Source organism: Antennarius striatus, chromosome 11 (assembly GCF_040054535.1).
Source record: "Antennarius striatus isolate MH-2024 chromosome 11, ASM4005453v1, whole genome shotgun sequence".
In the NCBI taxonomy this organism is placed as follows: domain Eukaryota; kingdom Metazoa; phylum Chordata; class Actinopteri; order Lophiiformes; family Antennariidae; genus Antennarius; species Antennarius striatus.
Genome location: NC_090786.1, coordinates 20,449,083 through 20,472,631, shown reverse-complemented (window position 1 = coordinate 20,472,631; position 23,549 = coordinate 20,449,083). Strand labels below are relative to the sequence as shown.

The window sequence follows — 23,549 nt, the reverse complement described above, 5'->3', positions numbered from 1 at the left end:
CTATGCTAAGAATTTGTAGTGTTTCTGGGAGGCACTTTTCAACAGAATTGTTCGTCCATTCCTGCAGAACAACCCTGCCATGTTTTGACTGTCTATTGCAGGGGTGTCAAGCTTATTTTCACATCAGCATCATGTCTGTCCTCAAAGGGCCAGATATAACTAATAAGTGTAACTAAATCTAACTCCATGCAATGTAAAATAAATGTAACACCACCTTAATGTTAAAAAACTCTGAGTAACTTACTCAAGTTACAAACATTACAGTTGAACAGAAAAAATATGTTTGCTTGTTGCTCTGTTATATTTGTTAAGGGATGAAACCCACAGAACTCCATCAATCAAGGATCAAACTATCAATGAATAAAGAAAAATAACATCAAACACAAGTTAGGACATTAACTTTGTTCAAAACATTTTCATCAGAGTTGAAATTAGCTTAATTACTGCATTGTGGGAAATGTAGTTCTGGACAAAGCACACTTTTGAGATATTTGTTTTTAGACGCTCTGACCTTTTATGCTCTGGCAGGCCACATAAAATGATGTGGCGGGCAACATTTGGCCCCCGGGCCTTGAGTTTGACACATGTGGTCAATTGGATGGTTTCTTCTATCTGGTCTGAACACTGACATTCCAGATTTGTAAATCACCCATGACATAGAGTGCCTAAGGATCCGGACATTGAGTGTTAATCACATGTAAATACATACAAAACTGTAAGTTCAAATGGTTTCACTCCATTTTACGAGCTTAATGAATGAGCTTTTAACGCATAGTGATAATGCATATAAAAATGATTAAATAATTTAGTAACTATCTTGTCACCACCTAAGAACCAGACAGAATTTCCAATCAATTCTTTCTGAAGTATGCAATTCATGACACAGCACCAGATTATTCACCCTGAGCTATACTGATCAAACGTGTGTCTGGTTTCGATTTACTACAAGTAGAACACTATTTATAATGGCAGAAACGTGATTCGCATAGGGAAGTCACTTTTGTCAGCGTGTCTATGAGAGTTTCCTGGCAACATTACTGGTGATCATACGGGAACTTTATACAATTCAGGTTGCCAGGTTTGAGAAACGTTAAAAAAAAGAACTTAAATTTTGACACTTATCTACCTTATATTTTTATTTAACTCCTAGTTTACCATGGTAACATAACTAACTAAATTATAACTGATATGTTTAAGAAAATATATTGAATAAATACTGTAAAATTATTTGATGTATTGGAACACGTGTCATCCTGGAGGGGGATAAGCATGTGACGCATCTGGCAACCCCAGCCTGGCTGCTCACGAGGTTCCTCCTTTCTCAGATAGCGCTGACCGTTGGTAGGCGCGTGAGCTGGATGGACTGGTGAATTCTACCCAAAGCTGCACTAGTTAGTGAATTTGGAGTATCGCTAAAACCCATCCAACATGCCGGCGTATTTTCAACGACCAGAAAATGCACTGAAACGAGCGAACGGTGAGTACAACCCCAGCTTCGTTTTCAACAGATGTCAGGCTTTCGTTGGCGGCGTTAGCTTCACAGGCCTCGCTTACGCGGCGTATGGCTATGCTAACGGGTGGCTAACACTAGCTTAGGCGGCGTGGACGTAACATCAGCTGGTCTCAATAAACGGCTCAGTCCTCGTTGTTTTACGTTTGGAGATAGTAAATAAAAGTGGAAAATGTTGATAACAATATATTTTCGGTATTGTCGAAGATAGTTTCTCTATATCACACGTAATTAAGCCAATGGTAGTATCACGTTTACTGAGCACCGGCCTAGCAATGCCGGCAGACGTAAGCACAGAACAGTACGGACCAGCAGGCGGCTAGATGTGTTGTGTTTGTTGCTACTCTGGGTGTTACTGTGTGTTGATGCAGAGTTTCTTGAGGTTGGAAAGAAGCAGCCAGCTTTGGATGTTTTGTATGATGTCATCAAAAGCAAGAAACATCGAACATGGCAGAAGATCCACGAGCCCATCATGCTCAAGTACCTGGAGCTCTGCGTGGATCTCCGCAAGAGCCACCTGGCCAAAGAGGGTCTCTACCAGTACAAGAACATCTGCCAGCAGGTACGATTCTGTGGACAGATTGTGTCCAATGTGACGTCGTTTTGACGTGGTTTTTGATCCAAGTTTAATATTTGTGCTTTCAGGTGAATATCAAATCTCTGGAGGATGTAGTCAGGGCTTACCTGAAGCTGGCAGAGGAGAAAACCGAGACTGCAAAGGAGGAGTCCCAGCAGATGGTTTTGGATATTGAGGATTTGGACAACATCCAGACTCCTGAGAGGTGACTGTGCTCAATTGTGTCCATCATTGATGTCCATTTATTTTCTCATACTTCTTATTTCATCCATCTTCAGCCCATTATCTGGGGTCGGGTCACTGGGGCAGCAGTCTCAGAAGGGATACCCACTCATTTCAATCACCTCTTTTTTTGTTAACAATGTGTGGGGAATGTTCAAATAAGGGATGTTGAAATCCTCTCCATTTTCCTTCACATAAGTTCAAATCATTTGTTGATAGAATATTGCTGATTATGCAAACAATGTCATTGTGTCTATGGAATATCAGACTACTCCAGTCTCTATTGCACGTCATAATTCTTTGTAAAGCAATGTGCTTTGTAAGTCTAATTAACCAGTTGTATTTCATACTGTATTTTGATGGTACAGATGTTTGATTACAACCGGTTGACAGAGTTTATGATTTTAGCGTGCTTTTGAGTGCTGTGAGTGGAGAGGACACTCAGGATCGTACCGATCGCTTGCTGCTCACTCCCTGGGTCAAGTTCTTGTGGGAGTCGTACCGCCAGTGTCTGGACCTTCTGCGTAACAACTCCAAGGTGGAGCGTCTGTACCATGACATTGCACAGCAAGGTAGATAAACACAAATCAATTTTGGTACATTTTGTCTTCATGCAGTCACATCCAAATTGTAATATTTAGCATATAAAAGTTACCACCCACAAAAACTTTCACATTTGAAATATTTTAGTGCTGGGTCAGAAGTTCATGAAATAAAAACACAAATTTTCACCAGTAATATAGGAGCAAACAGATCCCATCAAGTTTATTCTGAACATTCCTTTTATCTTGACTGTAATTGATTGGACATACAGCTTTCCAATCCAATCCAACTTTATTTGTTAAGCACTTAACAACAACCACAGTCGACCAAAGTGCTTTAGGTCACTGTTGTTGGTAATGTTAAAGTAAACAAATAAAAATTAAGCAATGAATAATATTTTCAGTGATAATTTTTAACAGCTGTAATACCATCTAAACATCTTTTCCACAGCATTCAAGTTTTGCCTTCAGTACACCCGTAAAGCAGAGTTCCGCAAGCTTTGTGACAACCTGCGGATGCACCTGGGTCAGATCCAGCGGCACCACAACCAGAGTACCGCCATCAACCTGAACAACCCTGAGAGCCAGTCTATGCACCTGGAGACCCGTTTGGTGCAGCTGGACAGCGCTATCAGTATGGAGCTCTGGCAGGTCTGTCAACCATTGGCCTTTAAAAAACATGTCTGCATGCATTATTACATGTAAAAAAAACTGAACACTTTTGTAGTCCTTCACTTCCTGTTCTCCATCCATTCACCTCCAGCTAAATAATTATCCCTGCCAAGGAGTTTGGTTCCATTTTTTGCTGGCAGGGTTAAAGTAACACTACACAGATTCTCATGAAATTTGATGGGAAGTTTTGTTATTTTGCAGTGATGAATTATTAGCACAGTGCATTTTGTGTAGTAGCTACACATTTTGACCCCAGTCTGTATTGCCTGAGGGATATGTGCTGTAGACATCTTTACGTATTCAGCTAAACAAGAATTAAGAGGAAGTCACACGTGTGCAATTCTCATGTTACGTTTGAGTGTGAAGCAAATCCCATGTCTCTGTGGGGAAAGTCGAGTTGAGTCAAGTTTTGATGGCCTACCCACCTCTATGATTAAATCAGTTCATCTTCTAAATAAGGTTAACAAAAGCACTTGAATTTCCTTTTGACCAACTAATATTTCTGTCTGAGTTGATATGTTGGTGTAGATTCTCATACATTCAGGTCATGGTGGTTTCAGGACATACAAGACTGTGTTAATCCATACCTAATTTGTTTGTGTTGTGTTGATTGACCTCGTGGGTGGGGTCCAGGGAGTTAAATCACAAAGGGAATCATTGAAACTCTGCTCTAAAGGTTTCACCTTTGGAACGTTGGCTCCCTGAGGCCCCGTCCACACAATGACGGATTTTGACGGTCTGCGTTGTCATGTGGACGGTGTATCCGCGACTTTTTAAAAACGCTGACGTCTTGCCTGCACCGAAAACCGCTGTGACGTCATATTTATGGGCCCGTGTGTTGTGACAACAAAACACAGAGGATTCCTATTGGATACAATTTGATTCAATACTGCCACCACATGGTTTGGCATGCTTATAGCCGTCTTCGAAAACGCACTGGTGCGTTTACGTGTGGACGGAGATTTTTTTAAAAACGCTGTCGTGTGGACATGAATCGTTTTCGATGTGTTTTTAAAAAGTTCAGTTTTTTTAAAAATCGTGTGGACGGGGCCTGAAGCTCCTTGAGTTGTTTGCTCTCCATAGTCATGCAAATAAGGTTTGAGCTTCCTGGGGAGGGAACCCAAAACTGCATTGTATGTAGAGGACAGCTTTTCAAGTTTTTAAATAGATGGTCTCCTGAATCTTTCTCAAACCATTTGTCTTCCTTGGCCATGGGTCCATTGGTACCTGCTGATGAATGGACTTCGTCCTTCAGTTGAATCCTGCCTGGAGTCATTTGATCACCCCTTGTCTTTGTATCAAATAGTCTCTGTCATTATGGGGAATGGATTGGATCCATTTGAACAGAACATTCCCTGTCATTTCTGAAGGCTGTTTCCATGCTGTTCAATTTTTATCTTTGTTATTCAGTAGTAAGCCTGTGGCCACAAGTATGCAGCACAACACAGTGTGACCTGTTGGTTATTGGACCACAAACATTTATTTATTTCCTGTTTAATGAAAAGACTCCTGACTGCTTGTCAGAAGCTACAGTGGAGCCGCCAGCACAAAACAAAGGAAAATCTACAGTGTAGGACTAGATACTTATTAAAACCTACAAGGAGTCATTTTTTAGGGTGGACAAGAAACATGACTCCTCACATCATGTGTCACATTTACATTTATGATCCTTGAAAAGGACATTCATTGAGCTTGAGGGACTAAAACAACCAAATGAGTCCAACTTTGGAGTCCAAATGCGTTTCCAACTAAATTTTTGTTCATAAAATGCATGACTGAATTGGATTCATAAAAATATTATTTATTTTTCCTTTTCAAACTGCTCAGTATAGTTTTATTGTTTTCAACAGCGAGACATAAATCATATGTAGGGAGCAGGATCCACATTACGACTGATTTCTGAGGTGAAGCACAGATTGTTCTGGAGCCGACGTCATCTTCGTACAAGCTGCTTTCTTACTAATGTGTGTTGTGCTTGTGCTTCTTTTAGGAAGCATTTAAAGCTGTTGAGGACATCCATGGGCTGTTTGGTCTTTCCAAGAAGCCTCCCAAACCCCAGCTGATGGCCAACTACTACAACAAGGTGTCTACTGTCTTCTGGAAATCTGGGAATGCTCTCTTTCATGCCTGTACTCTCCACCGCCTTTACCACCTCTCCAGGGAGATGCGTAAAAATCTAACCCAAGATGAAATGCAGAGGTATCTTATTTAAAATTTGTTGCTCATTGTTGGAAATGCACATTACCCTCTGGTGATTACCAAATGGTTGATAACTCTTTTGATATTTCAGGATGTCCACCAGAGTCCTCCTGGCGACTCTGTCTATTCCCATCACCCCTGAGCGCACCGACATCGCTCGGCTGCTGGACATGGACGGCATTATCGTGGAAAAACATCGTCGACTGGCCACGCTTCTGGGCTTGCAGTCGCCCCCAACCCGACAGAGCCTCATTAATGACATGGTACTGGTCACACTTACAACAGCAGCTTCATGGGGTTTTTTTTTCTGTGTTATATTTGTGTCCAAGAATTCTTTTTGGTCACAGTTAATGTCCATCGTTAATCATTTTCTTTTAAAGATAATTTGTTTAAAACTTGGATTTTTCGATTTTCAACTGAGCTGTTCCATAACACAAGCTTATCAAATAAGACAAACTTATTCCAGTTAGTTTGCTTTAATTTCATTTGACTAAGTTCCAGGAAGCAAACATCATTATATACGGTAATATGACAAAACATTATCAGCGCAATTCTTAGTCAGACTTGGAAAACTAGTCTTGGCTAAGACAGGGTTGTTTAATCCAAGCTTTTGTTAGACTGACCTGATGGGAAAGACAGGATGTCATTATGATTCCATTGTTCAGGGATGATGTTTGTTTAATTAAATTATTAATAAACTAGTGCAGTGCTTATTCTGACCCGTTTCTTAAAGGTCACTGGTGATAAGGTCCAGCACTCCAGCTTGAATGAGCCCAAGAAATCGATAGTGGCTCAAGAAGTTCCACCTTAATTTTACTTCTAGTCAGACTAACTTAAGCCAGGTTCAACTTAGTATGTTTGCGAGTGCATGCTGTGTTTAAAGCCCTGGAGATTGAAAATAGATAGATCTGCTGTAACCAATGACAACGGTTCAGGACAGGAAGTGCCATTAACGACACAGTAGAGATGTTAGGTTTTGTAAAATAGATCCTTTTTTAATGTTTGCCTTCTAGGTGAGATTCAACTTGCTTCAGTATGTGGTACCTGACGTAAAGGAACTTTACAACTGGCTGGAAGTCGATTTTCATCCTCTGAAACTGAGTGGACGAGTGACCAAGGTAAAAGATGGAGTGACTGGGACTGATAATTCGAAAAGCATCCATCTGTCTTTGTATTTCTGTAGATTTAGTTTAGATCGTAATTCTTCTGATTAGACTTATTTTGAAAGTCAGATCCTACTAAATGACAAATGTATTTCCAACTAGGTGTTGAGCTGGGTAAAAGACCAGGCAGAGAAGGAGGCGGATTTGCAGCAGTATGTCCCTCACCTTCAAAATAATACTATCCTGAGGCTCCTGCAACAGGTAATTAACTTCATTATTTTTCATTCCAGCAGATTTCTCGCCCATACCATTTTGACAATCAAGTGGTATTAATCTCTCCCATTGTTCTGTGTCTATTTTATCAGGTTGCACAAATATATCAGAGCATCGAGTTCACCCGTCTGGCTTCCCTTGTTCCATTTGTGGATGCATTCCAGCTGGAGCGTTCCATTGTGGATGCTGCCCGGCACTGTGATCTGCAGGTAGCTTTGAGCTCAGAAGACATTACGTGGTTTTAATGCATTACAACTAATGTTGAACTGACAAAATGTTACCGTAGTCCAGGAGACGTCCAGTCTTCAGTTTCGGTCGTTGTGTGTTACTTGGCTGACATCCTTTTCCCTTCAGGTTCGTATCGATCACACCTCTCGAACTCTGAGCTTTGGCTCTGACCTGAACTACTCCACCAAAGAAGACGCCCCTGTTGGGCCGTTCCTGCAGAACATGCCCTCGGAGCAGATAAGGAACCAACTTACTGCCATGTCTGCTTCTTTGGCCAAAGCCATCCATGTTATCAAACCGGCCTCCATCCTGGTGAGTTCACTTTTACTTGACTCTCATTTACATATTGACATTAAGCTTTTGGCTGATCAGTGACCCAGATTAGCTTTAGCTTGCATTTATACTCAGGGGTGCTTCCATCAACTCTGGTTCACAATATGTTTTAGTTTACTCTGCTTTATTCTTCAGGTCTTTATTATGTTCTTGTCTCTTTTCAGCAAGAACGTGAGGAGCAAAACCAGCAGGCCATAGCTGCATATCTTAAAAATGCCCGAAAGGATCATCAGCGCATCTTGGCTCGCAGACAGACCATTGAAGAGAGAAAGGAGCGTCTGGAGAGTCTAAATATCCAGCGTGAGAAGGAGGAGCTGGAGCAACGCGAAGCAGAAATGCAAAAGGTTCGGAAGGCAGAGGAGGAGCGTCTACGGCAGGAGGCCAAAGAGAGGGAGAAGGAGCGCATCATGCAAGAACACGAGCAGATCAAGAAAAAGACAGTTCGTGAACGGCTGGAGCAAATCAAGAAGACTGAACTGGGAGCGAAGGCCTTCAAGGATATTGATATTGAGGTATCGTGTAACCAATCACATTTCAGTAGTTTGAAGTCTAAATACGTGCAGAGTTGCAGATGTGAACTTACCTTTTTCAGAACTGAATGACTGAAGACCTGCCAACCTGTTTGCACATTTTGGCCTCAAAGTATGCTGATACATTTTTTCACTATCAACTGCTGAAAATGGTGCATCTATTTCAGTTCAGTTGTCAACATACAGTACTTAGTCTGACTGCAAGTTGTTAAGCAGTTACTCTCAAAGTTGTGTCTTTGACTGGATGTTATTTTAGGCCCTGGTGCAAGAAATTTTAAAAAATGGGTCTGAGCCAGATGTCTGCTCTCAAAATGTTTGTTTTCTTTTTCTTTATTTTTTTTGTCAAGAATGCACTGAGTTATTTTCTTCATAGTAAATTTAAATGTTGAGTGGGTGGCATGTGCTAAGCAAATTTTGCCAAAGCTTATGTTGGCAGGTCTTCAGTAAGTAAAAAAAAACAAAAAACTAAGAAATTGTCTTGACAGGACCTTGAAGAGCTGGATCCTGACTTCATCATGGCCAAACAAGTGGAGCAGCTGGAGAAGGAGAAGAAAGAACTTCAGGAGCGTCTGAAGAACCAGGAGAAGAAGGTGGCTGAGTGGTAGATCAGAGAAAACATCATATGCATGTGAATTGAAAATGATAATTTTCTGTCTCTCCAGATTGACTACTTTGAGAGAGCAAAACGTCTTGAAGAGATTCCTCTTATTAAGAAGGCTTATGAGGAGCAACGTGTCAAGGACATGGAACTATGGGAGCTCCAGGAGGAGGAAAGGGTGTGTATTAAGGAAAAAATGAGTGAAAATGATAGATAGATAGATAGATACTTTATTAATCCCGGAGGAAATTGCATATATCCACTGCTCAGGCATTAAATAACAAATAATACTGGATAAACACCAGGAGAAAAGGAAACATTGACATCACAGGACATACCACAAGACATACACTACACTAACAGACAGACACATGCAGCACTAACAGGACTTATATACTAAACTATAACTAAAATATAATCAGTATAAAATTTAAAAATATTACAGTATTAAAATATAAACAGTATAAAATAAAATCTAAACAGTATAAAATTGAATTAAAATATAAAACAGTATAAAAAAATTAATTAAAATTAATTAAAAATTAATGGCATTCATTAATCAAGCATCAAAGTTGCATATCAACAAAAAATGAAGTTCACCCAGATTATTATCTAGACTGTAAATTTTCTTCTACTTCTTGTAGATCAGTAACATGAAAGTTGAACGGGAGAAGGCTCTGGAGCACAAGAAGCGCATGTCCAGGATGATGGATGACAAAGACAACTTCTTGTCCACAATAACGGCTGCCCGTAGTTTTATTTATGAGGTAAGACGACTGAAAACTGCAGGTTGTTGTTGCTTCTCTTCACTTTCCCCTACAAGATGTACCTGTAGTACATCTTGTGTAATCCTGCTGATAGACAGACAAGCCAATACCTGAAGTGTAGCCTCCTTGGTGAAGGACATTAAAATGAAAATTAGAAGAATTTGGGCTACAGTAATCCAAACCCAATTGCTTGGTCCACTCCTGCGTACATGCACTATCAATCAAACAGCGGTTTGTTCACTCATATTCTTGTGTCTTCAAAGGAAAAACTGAAAGTTTTCCAGGAGCGCTTGGTGGAGGAACGGAAGAAGCGTATGGAAGAAAGGAAGAGGCAGCGCAAAGAGGACAGGCGCAATGCTTTCTACCTTCAGAAGGAGGAAGAAGCACAGCGTATCCACGAGGAGCAGCTCAAGAAAGGTAATTCATTTCTGCACACATCAGATCACATCCGCTCAATGATCTGAAGGACATGATGTGTAGGAACCTGTAGTAGACATGTTGGTGAGGCCATTCAAGTGGTGTAATTCAGGAAAAAGATTATCTTCAGCTTCCCTTTCATTTTTCTGGATGTTGTAAGTGAAACTGGACCTGACAAATTTCATGGAAATGACTTCCAGTCTGCGATGTTGATTGTGGACTGATTTTAGTTGAATGATGGTTACTTTCCAGATAGGTTGCTGCGCTCCGGTGCTCTCAGTGTCTGATCTGTTTGAGTTTCTTCTATATATGTACTTTACATATACAGTGATACCTCTGTACTCGACCGCCTCTATACTCGACCAAATCGGTGCTCGACCAAAAAATTCGAGTAGAAAATGTATCGGACCCCGAACAGATGTTCGGTACTCGACTAGCCGAGTCGACCCGAACGCGCTCCTCGGCCAGCGGGTAAGCGTCAGTTCGACTCAGACCGCCAGCGGAGTAACACGTACGCAAATTGCGTACGCAAAGACGTACGGAAATTATAGCAAAATATGAAAGTGGTGTACGAGTGTCCGACCTCGCGTCGCAGTACGAAATGGCAAAGTCAACCATTTCCTCTATCTTGAAGCGGAAGCAACTGACAATGGACAGGTTCCTTCTTAAAGAAAAGAGGAAGGCTACTGCCCAGCCAGATTCACCTCCACGGAAGAGAGAGAGAAGGGAGAAAACCCCTGAAGGCGCGTTACCTAGCGTCATCATGGAGGGGATTCCCCTTCCATGATGACGCTAGTGCCATCAACCGCTCTCAAAAACGTAAAGTAAATTATACAAAATGGTTTATAATGCTTTATCTTTATCATGTACTGCTTGTGCACATTTACGTCTTCATTGTTGTTTAGATACACGTTCTTATAATATTTTAGGTATTTTTCTAAATGGTAAGAACGGATTAAAATACTATCCATTATTTCTTATGGGAAAATTGGTTTCGGTGTTCAAACAAATCGGTGCTCAACCACCACCTCAGAACGGATTATGGTCGAGTACAGAGGTATTACTGTATAGATAAATGTACACATTTCTATAGAAATGTAAAAATGTAGTCAGACTGTTCTTGGCACTACTGTCTACAAGATGACTTTATGTTCACACTGACCTCTACATGATGACCTTTAGTGATTACTTTTTACCTGCATGGTGGCGTAGTGGTTTACACTGTTGTCTCACAGCCAGAAGGTCCTGGGCATTCTGTGTAGACTGTCCTCTCCTTATCTCAATGGGGTTTTCTCCAGGCAGTTCGGTTCCCCCCATTATCATCAACGGGCAACCTGTATCTCAAGAACATTAAGTTATGTTGGCGTCACGCTCAAGGCCAACTCTACCCGCTAACCTGGTGATTTTGTTGTACAACAAATAAATGGTTCTTCTTCATTTTGTGTTGGCACCAGTATGTAGCGACCTTAATAGGGTATCCATCATTCACTCTCCACCTCCCAGGATACCATTTCTCACATCAGTCAAATCTGACCTTGGCAGACACGAGAGAGTTCAAGTTCTTTGAATGTTTAGTGACTTCCTGGACAAGCGTTTGTTGTGTTCTGGGGGATTTTGCAAGGTCAAACACTTCTGTGAGTTTTCATTGTTGAAAAGTCTTGAACGTTGTAAATAATGAGCCTCTGGAGTCTTGGAAGAAGAGCCTTTGTAATGCTTCCAAAAAGGAGTGTTAGTGCGAGAACTCTGGTCACTATCTTCATGCTTCTCAGAATAGTCTGTTCAGGTAATTTTATTGACCAGTGTTGGTTCAAGGCAGTGTTTCTTAGTTGTTTTCTGCTCATCCCCCAGAAGGAAAAAAAACATTTTGTGACTCCCACATGCTTTCTGGCGGGTATGTGTGCATGTGTGTACACCATAGCAGAGGATTAAATGCTCCTGCACACACTCCATCTGTACTGTTAATGGTACATTACATGTAGACGTTAAAGCGCCACTGCCGCCTACTGTAGCGGATGCTCAATTACACTTTAATCTGTTACGTCAATGAAAAAGGCAAACTATTATAGCGATACATGTTCTGTGGGTGGGGGTGACCACCCTGTGGAGGAAGCTTTTCTCAGCTGCTTGTATCCCTGAAACAGTTGGTGGTAAATAGCCTTTTTGATTCAGTGAGTTAATCATTTGTAACTGATTTATCCTGATGATCAATATCTAAGATCTGAAACAATTGAATTTTAGATTAATAAAGTCAGAGGGTTTTATTGTTCCTCACAACACTAAATATGTTTGAAGGCGTCTCAGGTTAATTTCATGTGTTTGGTACAGAGCGTGAGGAGCGTGAACGCTTGGAACAAGAGCAGCGAGAGGAAGAGGAAAGGGAGTACCAGGAGCGTCTGCGAAAGCTTGAGGAGCAGGAACGAAAGCAACGTGCCCGTCAGCAAGAGATCGAAGAGCGAGAACGCCGACGTGAGGAGGAGAGGAGAGGACCCCAAGAAGAAAAACCAAAGGTACGATTTGGCTTCTTCTTAAACTGAGGCTCAAAGCCTACTGTTGTCTTGCAGTTTGCAAAAGGTTTATTGAAAAAAGGTTTATGAGAATCGTTCAGACAAAACGTGACCGTTGCCAGCAGAACATTTTTTAATCAGTGTGATATGATTGTGAAGGACTGGGGCGATAAGGAGGAGGGAGGATGGAGGAAGCGCACAGAAGGAGGCGATTCTGACTGGCGTCGTCCCGTCCCTGACAGGTATTTGTTTGCTCACCTGATCTTACCATTGTGATAAACCAGCTGAACCATGAGCATCTACTCATCAATGCCTGTTGTCTCCAGGGATTGGAGACAGGAGGGCCGTGATAATGACAGAGAGGATAGAGAGATGCCCTACAGAAGAGGAGAAGGTCTTCGTAGAGGTGGCGATGACAGAGGACCTCGTCGTGGAGGCGAGGATGACCGTGGTCCACGCAGAAGCGGAGATGAGGATCATGCTCCTCGTCGGGGTGGTGATGAAGAGGATCGTGCTCCTCGCCGGGGCTTCGATGACGATCGTGCTCCTCGCCGGGGCTTCGATGACGACCGTGCTCCTCGCAGAGGCTTTGATGACGACCGTGCTCCACGTAGAGGCTTTGATGACGACCGTACTCCTCGCAGAGGCTTCGATGACGACCGTCCTCCTCGCAGGGCCTTCGATGACGACCGTCCTCCTCGCAGGGCCTTCGATGACGACCGTCCACCTCGCAGGGCCTTCGATGATGACCGTCCCCCTCGCAGGGCCTTCGATGACGACCGTCCTGCTCGCAGGGGCTTTGATGACGACCGTCCTGCTCGCAGGGGCTTTGATGATGACCGTCCTCCTCGCAGGGGCTTCGATGATGACCGTCCTCCTCGCAGAGGAGATGATGACAGAGGTGGAAGAAGAGGCATGGATGATGGGCCACGCCGTGGTGGTGATGACGCCAAACCCTGGAAGCCCCTGGGCAGGCCTGGTAAGCCTCTGCTCTTTTCGGGATATGTCTCTATTCAAAAGATGTCTCGCTTCTCTTTGAGAGAAGCGAGACATCTTTTTGAAATAAACTCGCAACTCTCCTTCTCTCGAGAGAAAAGTGCTTCCTGGAGGCTGTTAGCTGTTAAAAATCTATCGAAAACAGTATTTTCTGCACTATAAGGCACACTGGCTTACAAGGCGCACTGGCTTATAAGGCGCGCTGTCGGTTTTTGAGAAAATTAAATGCTTTTAGGTGCGCCTTATAGTGCGGAAAATACTTGGGTTAATGATGGCTGCTGGGAGCTGAAAAAGGAAGTGTGTTTCATGACTTTCAGGAATGTGATCAGGGAGACAGGTAGGAGAGTACTTGGTGTGTCATCTGGAAGGAAAGTAGATAAGGAGACTTGGTGGTGGAATGAGGAGGTACAGGAGTGTATACAGAGAAAGAGGTTAGCTAAGAGGAAGTGGGACACTGAGAGGACTGAGGACAGTAGACGGGAGTACAGGGAGATGCAGCGTAAGGTGAAGGTAGAGGTAGCAAAGGCCAAACAAGAAGCTTATGATGACTTGTATGCTAGGTTGGACAGTAAGGAGGGAGAGACTGATCTATACAGGTTGGCAAGACAGAGAGATAGAGATGGGAAGGACGTGCAGCAGGTTAGGGTGATTAAGGATAGGGATGGAAGTCTATTGACAGGTGCCAGTAGTGTGATGGGAAGATGGAAAGAGTACTTTGGAGAGTTGATGAATGTGGAGAATGAGAGAGAACAAAGCTGTTTTATTAAGGATGAAGTGAGGAGGGCTTTGAAGAGGATGAAGGTGGAAAGGCAGTCGGTCCTCGTGATATACCTGTAGAGGTTTGGAAGTGTCTAGGAGAGGTGGCAGTAGAGTTTCTGACTGGGTTGTTCAACAGGATCTTAGATAGTGAGAAGATGCCTGAGGAATGGAGGAGAAGTGTGCTGGTGCCCATTTTTAAGAACAAGGGAGATGTGCAGAGTTGTGGCAACTACAGAGGAATAAAGCTGATGAGCCATACAATGAAGTTATGGGAGAGAGTAGTGGAAGCTAGACTAAGGGCAGAAGTGAACATTTGTGAGCAGCAGTATGGTTTCATGCCAAAAAAGAGTACTACAGATGCAGTATTTGCTTTGAGGATGTTGATAGAGAAGTACAGAGAAGGCCAGACGGAGCTGCATTGTGTTTTTGTAGATCTGGAGAAAGCTGATGACAGGGTGTCCAGAGAGGAACTGTGGTATTGTATGAGGAAGTCTGGAGTGGCAGAGAAGTATGTTAGAGCGGTGCAGGACATGTATGAGGACTGTAAGACAGTGGTGAGGTGTGCTGTAGGTGTGACAGAGGAGTTCAAGGTGGAGGTGGGACTGCATCAGGGATCAGCTCTGAGCCCCTTCTTGTTGCTATGGTGATGGACAGGCTGACAGACGAGGTTAGACAGGAATCTCCATGGACTATGATGTTTGCAGATGACATTGTGATCTGCATTGAGAGCAGGGAACAGGTGGAGGAGAAGCTAGAGAGGTGGAGGTTTGTCCTGGAAAGGAGAGGAATGAAGGTTAGCCGCAGTAAGACAGAGTACATGTGTGTGAATGAGTGGGACCCAAGTGGAAGAGTGAGGTTACAGGGAGAATAGATCAAGAAGGTGGAGGATTTGAAGTACTTAGGGTCAACAGTCCAGACAAATGGAGATTGTGGAAAAGAGGTGAAGAAGCGTGTCCAGGCAGGATGGAACGGGTGGAGGAAAGTGTCAGGTGTGATAGAAGAGTTTCAGCTAAAATGAAGGGAAAGGTGTACAAAACTGTGGTGAGACCAGCGATGTTGTTTGGTCTAGAGACAGTGTCACTGAGGAAAAGACAGGAGACAGAGCTGGAGGTAGCAGAGATGAAGATGCTGAGGTTCTCTCTGGGAGTGACCAGGATGGATAGGATCAGGAATGAGTACATCAGAGGGACAGCACATGTTAGAGGTTCTGGAGATAAAGTCAGAGAGGCCAGACTGAGATGGTTTGGACATGTCCAGAGGAGAGATAGTGAATATATTGGTAGAAGGATGCTGAGTTTTGAACTGCCAGGCAGGAGGCCTAGAGGAAGACCAAAGAGGAGGTTTATGGATGTAGTGAAAGAGGACATGAAGGTAGTTGGTGTGAGAGAAGAGGATGCAGAAGACAGGGTTAGATGGAGTCAATCAATTCGCTGTGGCGACCCCTGAAGGGAAAAGAAGAAGATGGCTTCTGGGATTGTGACAAATGTTTCTGTGGCAGGTGGTTGGCGTGAGCGAGAGAAGGCCAGAGAAGAGAGCTGGGGTCCTCCTCGTGGTGACGACCATAATGGAGACGACGAAGTGGAAAGATCCAGTGACCGGCGTCCACAAAGGTTTGCTTGAAAAATCTACATCCATTCATTCGTTCATTTCCCATACCACTGTTACAGGACGAAGTCTATCCCAGCGAACTTCAGACGTGAACCTATCCAGTCGATCTTAAATGTCTAAACCCACAAAGGAAGAACAAATGAAAGTAGCCAGAAGTAAACGGACCTACTTTATTCGTGTCTTTCTTGTCTGACCAGACAAAGTCTGAGTTTTCCATGGAGAGATGTTTTTTATGGTTACTCTTGATCGTCTTCTCTATAGCATTTATTGAAAACACACTACTCTGTGCCCACCAGAGGTGTGGAGGATATGTCATACTGATGCCTGTGTTGCACAGCGTTGGGGTAGATATCATATTGGTTTGGCTCTTACCGTTTTTTGGCGATGCATGCAGGGGCTATCAGAGATATTCCAGTTGTAGATGTGCTGATGGTTTCGTTGTGTGTTCAGAGAGGACACTTGGAGGAGAGGCACCGACGAAGGAAGTTCCTGGAGAGACGCTCGTAAAGATGAGCCTGACAACGACGACCGCCATGACCGGGAAGAACGTCGTGGTGACCGACGTGACAGAGACCGCCGGGTGGAGCGTGATAATAGAGGCCCACCCAGAAGTCAGGATGAAGGAGGTGAGCAGAGCACCATTCAATAATTCAAGGTGGAAAACAGTTCCGCTTCACGTCTGTCTGTTTTATCCTCAAATCAGTGTCTGTGGTTACATTTCCAAGCTTTACCTGTTAGTCTGACGTGTGACCTCCATTCAGAACAACAGCAGATTGTGTGATCCGTCAGCAGAGGGCACAATTTACCTTCCCTCCCCTTGACAGCTGTTAAAAAGCGTTTCCACCAGAGTGACACTTGTAAAATCAGTGTGATCCTGTACACAGACCATCTTCGTTTCTTCACAAGGTTCTTGGCGTCGTGGAGGCGAGGACAAGAGGGAGGAGCGTGACCGGGAGAGACCCAGAGAGAACCGGGAGCGCGACGCCGAAGGAGAGAAAGGATGGCGCACCGACAAAGAAACCCCTCGTCGCACCAAGAACGAGACGGATGACGATGGTTGGACGACTGTCCGCCGCTGAGCAACATGCTGCATCAAATGGCCTTGGTTGATTTATTGTTAGATGGGTGGGGGGGGGGGTCAGTATCCTATTAACAAGTTAACTAAAATGATAAATCAGCGACATGTATCAGCAAAGCCTTCATTAATAAATAAAGATGTTGCTCACCATGATGTTGTGTTTTGGTGTAAATGGTATCAAAACAGACGTGTTTCTGTGTCGGTCACTTCTGTTTGGAGTGTCATGATGGGTCATTGTGGACAACAGAGTTCCCCCCCCCCCCTTGAAGTTCCAAACCTCTGTTGAGAACCTGACGCTGTGAAGCCTCCTAAAGCTCCTCTCAAACGTTTGCACCTTTTCTTCACTTCCACCGTGGGGCCAGTGGAGGTCGGTAGATCACCACTGGAAGCACTGACTCCACTCGGGAGCAGGCGCGAACACATCCACGCAAACCGCAGCTGGAATGCTGGAAAATAATAAAACCAGTAGCGTTTTTTAAGAAAAACCTCAAATATTTTTGGCTTTTATAATAATTGACTGAGTTTGTTGTGACCTGAGAATAAAAAAAGATCCCATCATAAAATAAAACAACCCATCCAACTGGGGTGAGAACATCAGGTGGATCCACGTTTAAGCTGTAATATTTATGGGTCTGATGTGGAAAGAGATGAACAACAAACGGAATTTACTTTTTACTCTAGTTTGGGTGATTAAACCGATCAGTTTAATACTACTGTCTATTCTGCTGTTTTTGTTAACATACGCATTTTCGATATTCCGTTTTAGACTACACAAGGATTTCCGTTACAGTAAATTTGAAATGTACACATTTTAAAAATAAAGACACATTATGAATACAAATTAACGTATTCAATTTAAAAATGTCAGTTCCACGGTGACATTTAAATGACATAACGCCGTGGTGACCAGCGCGGAGGCCCTGAAGAGGCCACGGCTTGCGCACAGGTACAGAGAGCATCCGACACTTGACCCTGAACGCCTCACCGGTGGGTTTCTGCACGTTAAATCACCTCTGCGCTTCCTAGACATCATTTATCTGATAAAGAGAGTACTGGATGTGATTCTAGAAAACAACTAAGCGACAAAGAACAAATCCAAACAGCAGAAAAATGAGGGACAAGTGACGGCTGACTGACCAAAAATAACGAGATAAATATTTTTACGCAGGTGCGGCAACGGAAATCTACTTTACTAGAGCAGATTTAATTTAATTTAGCAGCGCTGCAAAAACTAAAAACAATCACTTGTTAATAGTAATACCACACACACACACACACGCACCCAAACTTAAAATGCATTTGAGTCCATTATAAGCCATACATGCAAATAAGCGCACCAGAGCTTTTCTACTGATCCATATGTCCTGGAGATATGTGCGCGGACGCGCGTTTTTACGCGCGCACGTAGAGGTGGGGGGGGGGTCCTCTCCTGACGAACCCATCCGGCGTTGCGCGCCGGAGTCCGCCTCTCCGCGCCCCTGCTTCCCCATTGACGCACTTTTTAAGCGTCTTCCCCTTCCCCACCTTAAGGCGAGCAGCGGCGGCGGCGACCAATCACCATGCCATTACAGCCTTCAGAGGAAGCAGTTTATGGGGCTGCAGCGCTAATTAGGCTCATGAACTAACAAATCTGCCTGCGCGAACACGGCGGGGAAAACGATCACATCCATGGATTAGTCTGGGAGTAGCCGCGCACTTTTTATTTTTGGCTTTCTCGACGCGCTGTCGCCTTTCCCCCCCCCCCTTCAACTTATTTACTGCGCAGAAACTTGAGCCTCTTCTTTGGAGTGGAGTACTTTTGTGAAGCACGCAAGAAAGAATTTTGAACTGGGGAATCTGGACTATCGCAACATGTTTCAACCCACACCTAAGAGGTGTTTCACTATAGAGTCACTAGTGGCGAAGGATAACCCCGTACCGGCGTCCCGCTCCGAGGAGCCCATCAGGCCAGCTGCTCTGAGTTATGCAAACTCCGGGCAGATGAACCCTTTTCTCAATGGCTTTCACTCCGGCGGCAGGGGAGTCTACTCGAACCCGGACTTGGTGTTTGCCGAGGCGGTCTCTCATCCTCCGAACTCCGCGGTCCCCGTTCACCCGGTGGCGCCGCCGCACGCACTGGCCGCTCACCCGCTCTCCTCCTCACACAGTCCGCACCCGCTTTTTGGCAGCCAGCAAAGGGACCCGTCTACGTTCTACCCCTGGTTATTACACAGATATAGGTACTTGGGTCATAGGTTTCAAGGTAAGTTACCAAAAGTACTCGTTTGGTTCACTTTGACGCGCGAAATATGGCGAAAGGCTGAACAGGCTGATTTTTTTTCCTCTCTGAGCCAGAAAAAATAGGATAGAGAGGAAATTCAAATTATTGGAAGCTGAGTAGAGATACTTTGAAAGACTCAAGGCAAACCAACTGAAATAATTCTCCACAAATGAATTGACGCAATTAAAAAATAAATATACATATATTTAAAATTAAAAGGGTTTTATGTATATATATACTTTTTTAAAAAATACATGTATATATTTCTTTTCTATATCCGTGTGTAACAATGAATTAAAATAATGTTCCATTGTTTATGCCAAGGGTTTTCTTACATTTTAACCTCATAGATACATTTTATTTTTTAGAGGTGGAAAAAAGAAATACATTTGGATAATTATTGGCGTAGCTTCATTTTTAGAAAAAAATTCAAGAGAGAACCACGATAATTATTTAAATGATTTGACCTGCATCTCACAGGTCAAGTTTAGACTTAATGTGCAAATTTACTTCTTATTTCTTATTTTCTGCTTTTATTCCCACGTTTTATTGTATTTTGGTGCATATATAGTGATTGGGGTTTTTAAAAAAAAATAATTTACGACAATTCACCTCATTTACTATGAACATTTTCGTGGTGTATTTCTAAAGTGCTCTTTTTTTTTAAACCTGCTTTTCGACTGAATTGGCTGCTTTGATTTTAATTATATTTACAATAATCCTTTTATAACCTTCTTCAACCCAGGATTGCGCTGTTATTTATTTCTATGTTCCCTTCATTAAATAGAATCAATGATACATTACATTCATATTATACAAATATATATTAAATACAGCACATTCGATAACAAATCTTACTTTATCGAATGATGTCTAGTTTCCCTCAGACTTTATTTTTATTTTGCGCTCTGGTGTTTCTGCAGCAGCTCTCTGTCCATCTCTGCGCGCAGGCCTGCTGCTGCTGCTGCATTTAAATGTTTATACCCTTGTGAAATTTAAGATGACGGACCCTCGTTGTCTGCCCGTTTGCAGGTAATGAAACGAGTCCAGAGAGCTTTCTTTTGCACAACGCGCTGGCCAGAAAACCCAAAAGAATCCGGACAGCTTTTTCACCTTCGCAACTCCTGCGACTCGAACACGCGTTTGAGAAAAACCATTACGTGGTGGGAGCAGAGAGGAAACAGCTCGCCCACAGCCTTAGCCTCACAGAAACTCAGGTAAGAAAACACACCTTTCCTTAATTATCAACATGGATATACTATCTTTTTTAAATTTTATTCTACGTGCTGCTTGTGGTTGGTCGTGTTGTGGCGCACAGGTCTGCCTCTCTCTTTGGGCCCAGATATTTGTGTGTAGCTCCCATTACAACGTGTCTCACATTGTGATGAATATCGTGGAATTTATGTGCTGTTCTGTCGTGACATGGCGCAATGAAGCTTCATAAGGTCGCTATAAAATGGAAATTTAAAAAATATATATATTATAAGGATGATTTTAAATAATCAGTCACCAAAGTGTTCGCTGTCAGAGGAGGACGGAGGCTTTTCGGCTGGATGAATCAGCCTAACCTTGTTTTTTTTGGGGGGGTTAAACTACTTTATTTAGGGAGAAAAATGTTTCTTTCAAAATTAAATGTACGTGAATGAAGCCGTTGGACATTTTTGGGGCCGGGTGGGTTCGGTGCGTCTGTTCAGGCTGCTGTTTGAACCCACAGCCACCCGTCTTTTGTCCCCGTGTCGTTCCACGGACCGCGGGGCCCTTTGAGGAGCTGAAGGGAGAAATGAAGCGTCATCAGACCCACGAAGGCTCATTAAACTCCCCTCAGTTGCCATTTAAGCTCTTCGAGGGCCGCAGAGTGGAAAAAAACAAAAAACAAAAAACGAGCAGACAATTTATCGATTGTGATGTTTGTTAATTCCCCACAGTCCTGTTAACAGATCTGAGCCGGAGTGGGTGAAAATAAACGCGCGGCGTGGGTGCGACTCCTTTATTTTCATGTTACATTCGCATTTTTGACTTAGAAATAGTCTGTGTAAACGTCATCTGACCTACTTTGCATGAGTCTTTTTTTTTCAGACACGTTTGTGTGTGTGTGTGTGTGTGTGTGTGTGTGTGTGTGTGTGTTTGCTGGATTTAAATGTGTAAATTCTCTACGTGCGTGTAATAATTTCGATCGACATCGATCCACGCTTTCTTGTGAATTAATCTTTTTTTTTTTTTGCGGGTTGTTAGTCGTGTCCTGGTCAGACACAGGTAACAGTTTACCTGATATCCACACACCGCTGCCTGCATTTATTTATTACGCACAATGCGTCCCTTTTAAAGCGCGGCTTTGCGTCGTGCGCAACGGCGGCTCATCTGACGACACTGATCCATTCCTTTTGTTTTCTGTCTTTTTTTTCTTCTTCCTCTTCAGGTAAAAGTGTGGTTTCAGAATCGAAGGACGAAATTCAAGCGGCAGAAGTTGGAGGAGGAGGGTTCGGAGTCCCAACAGAAGAAGAAAGGTTCGCATCACATAAACCGGTGGAGACTGGCGACCAAACAGGCGAGTCCGGAGGAAATTGATGTCACTTCGGACGATTAAAAACTTATTGGAGCGACAGATCGAAGGACGGACGTGGATAAAAAAAAGGACGGGGTGTGTGGACACAGTGAGAGGGTAAAAAGCCAATGTCACATTTCAGATCTCTGGAGATCGGCAGCTGAGGGTGAGAGACACCCGGCTGGTGACACCCGCTGTCACCCACGTGGATCCGTCAATCCACGCCACCCAGGAAAAAAAATGTGACTGATCGCGTCTCAGTCGAGCGAAATGAACCCTTCCACGAACTATACCCACCACCACTACAACCTCCCATCTACCACAATTCTTTTTTTTTTTCTCCAATTCATATTGGACGTTTGCACTTCAGACAGTTAACGAAAACAACAAATAAGACTCACAAACAAACAAACAAACAAAAAAACACACAAAACGTTTCCACTTAATATACCAAAACACCAAAACTGCTTTTGTAAAACTTGAACTGCATGGTACGCCCCCCCCCCCATCGTATAGTTGTTTTAATTTTAAGGTTTTTTTTTGTCAAAAACTAAGAAGAAAAACAAATGTTTTTAAATCTATTTTCAAACTGAGAGATGTCGTGCTTTTTTCTTTTTTTTTTCTTTTTTACAAAGTGTGCAGTCTTTAATGATCCTCGTGAAAAGTTAATTGTGAAAACATATGAAGTAGCGGTGCTGCGTAATAGTCGTTTTTTAAAGAAAAAGAGAGGAAAAAAAACGAACTAAAAATCAAACCACAGATCAAGTAAGGGAAGGTAGGACATTCCTCTAACCTAAAGCTTTACTATGTGTCGCTGTGGCCCCCACGCAGCCTTCTGTCAGGACGTGACCCCCTCCAGTGAAAACTACCCCGAAGGACTAAATCCAAGAATTGAGGTTAAAAAAAAACACAACCAACTCCAAGCACTGAGCGTATTCCATGTACAGTAATGCTAAAAGTTATTGTTTCTGTTCAACCCTCTTTTACAGAATGTAAATATTTTTGTGCTTGTGTTAAGTTTGCTACAATTCTAACACAAATTATACTTCCAAGAAGTATGTAATTGTCAATATTTTGTCAATAAAGTTTTATCAATATGTTTGCGCGCAGTAAAAGTAGAGGTTTTTATTCATACACAGCAGCTGGAGGTTACTGATGTTACCTTAGGACACTACCCCCCTCCCCCCACACACACACATACACACACACACACACACACACACACACACACACACACACTATACGCACGCGCACACACTGCTATTTCCTTGTATTTGTTTTTGTATTTGTATTTGATGGGCTGCAGCATCTTCTCTGCTCCAGCGACAGAGATTCCCTCCCCAGCTTTTGTGAAAGTGCAAATCAGTTTAGGCAATTATCATGCGAGTTATATGACGGAGGGGGGGTGGGTGGGTGTGGGGGGAAAGGGGACGCACTGCCCAGTGGTCCACTTTAATCTCTTAATCCACTCATCCAAGGGGGGCTGGGTTGGACATAATTTAGGACAATCTGACTACCCCTCATGGTGCGATAAGAGCAGGAAGCGATGCGCCTCAAAAATGGGATCTTTGTTTAAAATCTTGTCTTGTCTCCGTCGTCCAGAGAGCTGCTGGAGCATTAGTGTTTATTTACAGGGCGACACCACCGGTTTGTTATTTGTTATTTACAGCTGGAAATTCACGTAAACAAATGAATAACAAAACAATGAAGCACTTAAAAAAATCAGGCATGTTTTAAACGGGATTAGGATTTTTTTCTTTTTTTTAAAAAAAATCTCGTGAATAAATAACAAACCTAATTCTAGGGCTTTCGGTTGCGGGGTGCATGCGTG

The 23,549-nt window shown here is 43.1% G+C and overlaps 2 protein-coding genes across 2 annotated transcripts; both read left to right on the top strand.

Moving 5' to 3' along the window:
* Positions 1–1,313: 1,313 nt before the first annotated feature.
* eif3s10 (eukaryotic translation initiation factor 3, subunit 10 (theta)) lies at positions 1,314–16,994 on the top strand. The gene is made up of 22 exons (XM_068327244.1): positions 1,314–1,477; positions 1,882–2,072; positions 2,156–2,292; positions 2,718–2,881; positions 3,303–3,502; positions 5,514–5,722; positions 5,814–5,985; positions 6,736–6,840; positions 6,988–7,086; positions 7,191–7,307; positions 7,453–7,638; positions 7,824–8,171; positions 8,675–8,779; positions 8,852–8,965; positions 9,432–9,554; positions 9,818–9,971; positions 12,297–12,478; positions 12,635–12,717; positions 12,802–13,454; positions 15,729–15,840; positions 16,289–16,464; positions 16,745–16,994. The coding sequence occupies exons 1-22, from the start codon at positions 1,429–1,431 to the stop codon at positions 16,915–16,917; spliced, it is 3,852 nt and encodes a 1,283-aa protein (XP_068183345.1). The 5' UTR covers positions 1,314–1,428; the 3' UTR covers positions 16,918–16,994.
* Positions 16,995–18,468: 1,474 nt separating this feature from the next.
* Positions 18,469–22,778, top strand: emx2 (empty spiracles homeobox 2). Its single transcript, XM_068327732.1, has 3 exons — positions 18,469–19,158; positions 20,209–20,393; positions 21,593–22,778. Exons 1-3 carry the CDS (start codon positions 18,768–18,770, stop codon positions 21,758–21,760), a joined length of 744 nt encoding a protein of 247 aa, XP_068183833.1. The 5' UTR covers positions 18,469–18,767; the 3' UTR covers positions 21,761–22,778.
* Positions 22,779–23,549: the final 771 nt, after the last annotated feature.

Excerpts from the sequence above, each read along its gene's own strand:
- eif3s10 (XM_068327244.1), top strand. The coding sequence starts at position 1,429 with ATGCCGGCGTATTTTCAACGACCAGAAAATGCACTGAAACGAGCGAAC. Across the intron at positions 9,555-9,817 it reads CCCGTAGTTTTATTTATGAG|GAAAAACTGAAAGTTTTCCA; the intron begins GTAAGACGACTG and ends GTGTCTTCAAAG. Across the intron at positions 13,455-15,728 it reads GAAGCCCCTGGGCAGGCCTG|GTGGTTGGCGTGAGCGAGAG; the intron begins GTAAGCCTCTGC and ends TTTCTGTGGCAG.
- emx2 (XM_068327732.1), top strand. The coding sequence starts at position 18,768 with ATGTTTCAACCCACACCTAAGAGGTGTTTCACTATAGAGTCACTAGTG. Across the intron at positions 19,159-20,208 it reads CTTGGGTCATAGGTTTCAAG|GTAATGAAACGAGTCCAGAG; the intron begins GTAAGTTACCAA and ends GCCCGTTTGCAG. Across the intron at positions 20,394-21,592 it reads TTAGCCTCACAGAAACTCAG|GTAAAAGTGTGGTTTCAGAA; the intron begins GTAAGAAAACAC and ends CTTCCTCTTCAG.